This window comes from Nycticebus coucang, chromosome 3, assembly GCF_027406575.1.
Source record: "Nycticebus coucang isolate mNycCou1 chromosome 3, mNycCou1.pri, whole genome shotgun sequence".
Classification (NCBI taxonomy): Eukaryota; Metazoa; Chordata; class Mammalia; order Primates; family Lorisidae; genus Nycticebus; species Nycticebus coucang.
The window spans coordinates 122,557,235-122,563,234 of NC_069782.1; the positions used below are offsets into that span (position 1 = coordinate 122,557,235).

A 6,000-nucleotide genomic window follows, 5' to 3' on the forward strand; every position below is an offset into this window, starting at 1 on the left:
AGGACCTCAACTTGGTGGTCTGTCTGGCTTCCTGCTGTAAAGATTTCCGCAAGTAGGTGCAACATTTCTCCAGGGGCTTTTAGCCCCAGTAGGTATGAGACTAAAAGACCCCAGTTCCTGTTAATGAGGTCTGTCCCTCCTCCTTCCTTCCATCTCTCCTGGATGGATTCTGCACCTCTCACTTGAGAGAGACAGGAGACATCACAGGAGCTTCTAGCTGCCTCACAGAAAGAGAGCGGAGGACCTGGCTGGAAGAGCTGTCCTTCCCCAGCCTGTTGAATTAACCAAGGAAGGAGGAGCTCATTTCCATGATGTCATATTTTTCAACCTAGTTGCTGAGGAAAAATGTCTCTTGGTGAGAAATACTATGGTGATTTGGGAAGCCAGCTGCCTGTACTCATAGGCACTGGTGGATTCTCTACCCCCAATCAAGAGAGGCTGCATAGAAGGAACACAGCAAATATAGACAAGGGTCTGGTGTCTCCCTCCTGACCCTTTATCCTTTTGACTTGATCTCACTGAAACTGTTTCCTCATCTGGAAAGTGGGGCTATAAACCTCCACTTCTGCCTATCTCAAAGAACTGCAGAGAGAATTGCAGTGGTAAAGGATGTGACAATCTTTACAAACATCACATACAATTATCATGTAAGCCTGAGGGCAATGGGCTAAGTTACTGCCAAGGATGAGGAAGAGAGGTCACAGGAAGTCAGCTGTACAAAGAGACGAGATCAAAAGCTCAGTCAATTGAACTCCAACAGATCTTGACAGATGATCCTGGGTTTACACATGTATTTCCAAGACGTACCCCCTTTTCCTGTCTGAGGACCATTGTGAATTACTGGGTTTTAAGAATGACTGGGAAATTTTGTTTCAATGTCCTATACAGCTATTTTTATGCCTTCCGATTGTGATCAGTGCAAAGATCAGTGACCAGTGAGTAGAAATCAAGAGAAACAACAGATAGCAGAAACAAACCCGCACCTGCTTTCTGGGAGTGAAATGATCAGAGACAGATTAGAAACAAGCTTTTGATTATAAACTTGGATGTAGTAAGCTCTAAAAAATCTATCGGATATGGAAAAGATCCACATAGAACTTCCAGAAATAGTTTGTGTAGGAACAGAAATTAAATACATCAGAGTTTAAGTTTGAGGAACTGCTTAACTGAGAGAAGATGAATGTTCCTATAACGGAAAGGAGCACTGGGCTTGGTGTAGCTGGAGCTGTGCAGGGTAGGAGAAGGGAAATAAAAAACAGCTCTAGAAATCAAACCTCTCAGAGCTGCAGGAATCTCTAAGGTTTCAACTTTTTGGACAACTCTAATAGCGTTAGCGTCAGTATTGGAGCCAGCTCTTCTGGCGGCAGATACCAGAACTTTTTTAAGAAAAAGAGAAAAGGGAGCCTCTTCCATTACCGCCTTACCGCTGGTCCCGAGGTGCCGGGGCGCACCACTTGCCGCGGCTTCTGGGCTGCTGGGCGCTGCTGAGAGCCGGGGCGCCCCGGATTCGCGTCCGTGGGAGCCGCCCCCGGCCCAGGCGCCCAAGTGGGTCGCCCTGGCCTCGGGGCCACCGCCCTCGCTTCCCGGCATTGTCGCGAATGGGGTGAGTGCCAACGAGGACCAGGAGATGGAATTGGAGGCATTACGTTCTATTTATGAAGCAGATGGAAGTTTCCGAGAATTAAGTCCAGTTTCTTTTCAATATAGGATCATCAGCTGTAAAGCAGAGTATATTAGCCAAGTTACAGGAAGCAGTGGAAGTAGACCTTGGAAGGCAATGACCTACACATATTTTGAATATGTCAAGGACAATAAAGAGCAGTTCATGGAGAATCACCATCCTGTTAATTTTGCAACATCAACAAGCAGTACAATCTCAGTTGAAACTCCTAATACAAACTCCTCAAGGAGGAAAAAAGACAAAAAAGAACAACTTGCAAAAGCCCAGAAACGTAAGCTGGCAGATAAAACAGATCACAAAGGTGAACTTCCTCGGGGTTGGAACTGGGTTGATGTCGTCAAGCGTTTAAGCAAAACTGGCTCTAAAGATGATGACTAGTGCATGGAATTTGAGACAAGAAAAAAAGATTCTTTACAAAGTAAACTGAATTCACAATCCTTCATTACTATTTTACGGTATTAAGGTGGCTTTTATAAAACAATTTTTTGTATGTTTCCTACATTTAAAATGTTGTAAGCTGAAAGTTCATGAAGAGAGCTGGTTGTATTAAATTATTTCCAAAGACTTGCCTTAATAAAAGGTGAAGTAGGAGATGGAAGGAGGTTATTTTTCTGCCTCCTCCCTGGCGTTGCCTGGCTTTCTGGAGACACATTTGTGATGGAGATGGTGACAGGGGCAGAGGCCTAAAGGGACTGCCTCTGGTGTGTCCTGCCCTGAGCAGGGAACGGGGATGGAGGAGGCTGAGAGAGGTGCCCTCACCTCCACCCTGGGCATCCACCTCTGGCCAACAAACCCATCAGGCTTTTTCCTCTCACTCTGCCTGGCCCAGGAAGGAGGTGGAAATAATTAACACCTAAGTGGAAACTCTTTTCACAGGCGCTGCTGAGAACTCCTCCAGAAATTTGCATTTAAACCCTCAGTGGCTAATTGTGGAATGCAAGGCTTTGTCTCCCCTGAAAGAAAGAGCAGGCATGGAAACCAAGGGAAGAGGGGGGTTCGTCTTTGTGCCAACCCCTAAACGTTCTATTTCCAAGCCTGGTGCAGATGAGGAAGCTGAGCTGAGGGGGTGGAGGTGTCACCCGGAACAGCTGATTCCTTCCCTGCTCTCCACAAGTTTTCTAGAAGTGAGCCCTATCCCAAATTCAGCCTGTCTGTAACCTGGGGTACAGCTACGTCCTCCCCAGAGTAGGCCAGGCCCAGCCTGTTGTCCTGGGCCCTGGGTGTCTGGCTTATGTGTGCAGAAAGCAGGTCTGCATCTGCTAAGAAGGGCAAGGGACTTCCTGCATGAAAACTCTTCAATTAACTAATTTTTGAATGGTGAAATACTGCACACAAAATTTGAAAAGGTTCAGAAATGTAAACCAAGTGCCGCTTTTAATCCCAGCTCTCATGTTCCTCTCTCTCTTTCTCTTATGTGTGCATAGATGCATACATATATGTAAGAATATATGTATGTATGAGCCTTGACAATGAAGTTCGTAAACTCATCCTAGAAAACGTGCTACATACCTTTTTGCTGAATATCATTATGGTCACCTTCAAAATGCTCCCCTTGGGAAGCTATGCACCAATGCCGGTGCCTAGTCCTCACCTTTCAAAGCAATTTTGGGACTGTTTTTCTGGAATGATCATAAGAGCTGTTGTCATATTACCCTTGTTGTCCCGAATGCCATTAAAATGTCTTCCTTTCAATATTTCCTTTATCTTTGAGTAAAGAAGAAATTCACCAGGGGCCACATCCGGTGAGTAGGAAGGGTGTCCCCATACAGTTACCCAGGCCCACAGACAGGCCATGGGAGCTGGTACATCGTGGTAATGCAAGAGCCACACCTTCCTCAGGCCAAGATTTTCAGTTATGATTTTCCTAACTGCTTCCCTGTTGACGTTTCTGTTTCTCTGCTATGCTTCTCACGGTCACCTGACAATTTGGATGTTCAGTTCAATGAATTTTTGCTATGGTTTTGTCAGTTCTCTGCATGGTGGCAAGTTCACCAGCTGAATTGTCAGACCTCTGTATTTATATGCATATGTGTTTCCATTATGGGTGTCTATGGGACACAGCTTGCTTTTTTTTCACATTTTTCAGGCCTACTACTTCCTTGTTTGAGGGCTTTTTATTTTTTTTAAATTTAAATTTAAATTAAAATTTTTTTTAGAGACAGAGTCACCCTGGACTCTCTTGCCTCAGCCTCCTGAGCAGCTGGGACCACAGGCGCCCGCCACAACACCCAGCTATTTTTTTGTTGCAGTTTGGCCAGGGCTGGGTTCGAACCTGCCACCCTCAGTATATGGAGCCAGCACCCTACTCACTGAGCCACAGGCGCTGCCCTGTTTGAGGGCTTTTTATTGTAACTAATTTCTTGTGTTCAATCTCCTCATCTGTAAGATTGGGGATAAAAATACTGAGAATCCTGAATCTCTGTGCTTTAAGGTATGTTTATATGTATGAGTGAGAGAGAGAAGGACTTAATGTTATAAGAAAAAAAGATGACTGGTTCTGAGACTGTGATTCTGGACACTGAGACTCACATGGTGACAACATAGCAAAAGCATCTCTTTATTGACTGCCTATCATGTGCCCACTGTTGCTCAGGGCTTGGCATACCTCAGTTGATGCCTGCAACAAAGCTTGGCAAATAAGATATTTTCATGACCAGGGTATAAATGATGAAACCAAGCATTGTAAAAGGAAAACATGAAAGTCAAAGGTCCTTCAGGTTTCCTGTCTGTGCTGACCGCAAAGCACAGGAGCAATGGTGTCTGTGTGCAGGCCAGTGCTACACGTTGGCTTGGATCCCACACTGTTCTCATTGTTCCAGTGGCATGGCCTGTGCTTAAAGAAAACAAAAGTAAGTAAGAAAATTGCTGACCTCAAGCCTCATCATTTACTGATATTCTATAGTATGTGACTTTAAGATGGTCACTGAAGCACCAAGTCCACAGAGCATGTCTTTATGGAGCTAAGTATACATGACCCAGAACTGATAAGGGCCCACCGAGACTCCATCCTATGGGGTAAAGAGCGACAAATGTTTAAGAGGCTTTTTTTTAAATGCCTACATTCTGGGTTTTCTGTATTCTAGGTAGTAGAAATTGAAGGACCTCTAACTATAATGAAGGACCTCTAACTATAATGAGGATTAATTAATAGTTGATTCCACGTTTATGGGAGCCAAGAGGTGGCACAAATGAGTGTTAGGTGATGTTTAGATGGTGTAAAGTTTGTCCCCTTTCATGAATGCAGGAGAGCAGCTCAGTACCTGTCCAGCAGCCTTCTCCTTCCCCACCTCAGCATGGAATTTGGAAGGCTCGGTGACCTCCACATTTAGTGACTCCAGGGAAGGCTGGCTGGCAGCCTGGGGCCCCTTGTGTTTCTGATGACTCTTTCTTTGAAGAGGTGGATCAGGGAAAACAAAAATGGCAATGATGATCCTAAGGAAATGTACGGCTAAAAATCCCACTGATGGATTTGCTGATGAAAATAAGTCATAGGAAAGATTGCCTAATGAGCTGGAGTGGAACCATTGTGAGTTTTGCCTAGTCATCCTGGTTCTTATCCCTGAGAACTGTCTGCTCACATCCTTTGCTTATTCTATTGAGTTGTACATGTAGATCTTTCTGATTGGCGAGACCTCTTGTGAAATAGAAAGCTAATCTTTTATCAGTCGTAGATTACAGACGATTTTTCCCAGTGCTATTTTGCTAATAGCATTTATTTTTGTCATACAGAAATTGTTCGTTTTTATGCATTCACATCATCAATTGTTTCTTTTGGCTTCAGGACTTTATGGTCAGCTTAGAAAGTTCTCCTCCATTCTTACACGATAAATTTTACATGTTTGCTTTCAGACATTTTGTGGTTTCATTTTTCTTTCTTTTAAAAACATTTCTAATTTCTAGTTGCTTTTTTAAAAATATTATTTTTAAAATTTTAATCTTTGATGTAACTAAAATCGATTTTGATGTTAAGGATTGAGATGGGGGTCTAACTTCATTATTTTTTCCATCTGATTATCAATGGTCCCCAAATGATTTATTGAATGATCTTGTTTTCCTCACTAAATGCCATTAGATAAAACAACAACAACAACAACAAATTTCCATGTGTATTTTGCCCTATTTCTGGTCCTTTCTTATGCTGCCACACTTTCTCTTTTTTCTTTACCAGAAAAATTTTGAAATTATTGCTGTTTCATATATATAATGCATGTAAATATATTTACTTAAAAATCCAGTTGCTCAGGCTGGACTCAAACTCCAAGGCTCAGGTGATCCTCCTGCCTCAGCCTCCTGAGCCACTGAATACAGGTGTGTGCCAC

General features: G+C 43.4%; 1 protein-coding gene across 1 annotated transcript; it reads left to right on the forward strand.

Moving 5' to 3' along the window:
* Positions 1–1,743: 1,743 nt before the first annotated feature.
* On the forward strand, positions 1,744–2,232 carry LOC128580626 (RWD domain-containing protein 4-like). Its single transcript, XM_053582733.1, has one exon. It carries the CDS (start codon positions 1,778–1,780, stop codon positions 2,057–2,059), a length of 282 nt encoding a protein of 93 aa, XP_053438708.1. The 5' UTR covers positions 1,744–1,777; the 3' UTR covers positions 2,060–2,232.
* The last annotated feature ends 3,768 nt before the right edge of the window (positions 2,233–6,000 follow it).

Bases quoted from the DNA above. Each gene is read 5' to 3' on its own strand.
- LOC128580626 (XM_053582733.1), top strand. From the start codon at position 1,778: ATGACCTACACATATTTTGAATATGTCAAGGACAATAAAGAGCAGTTC.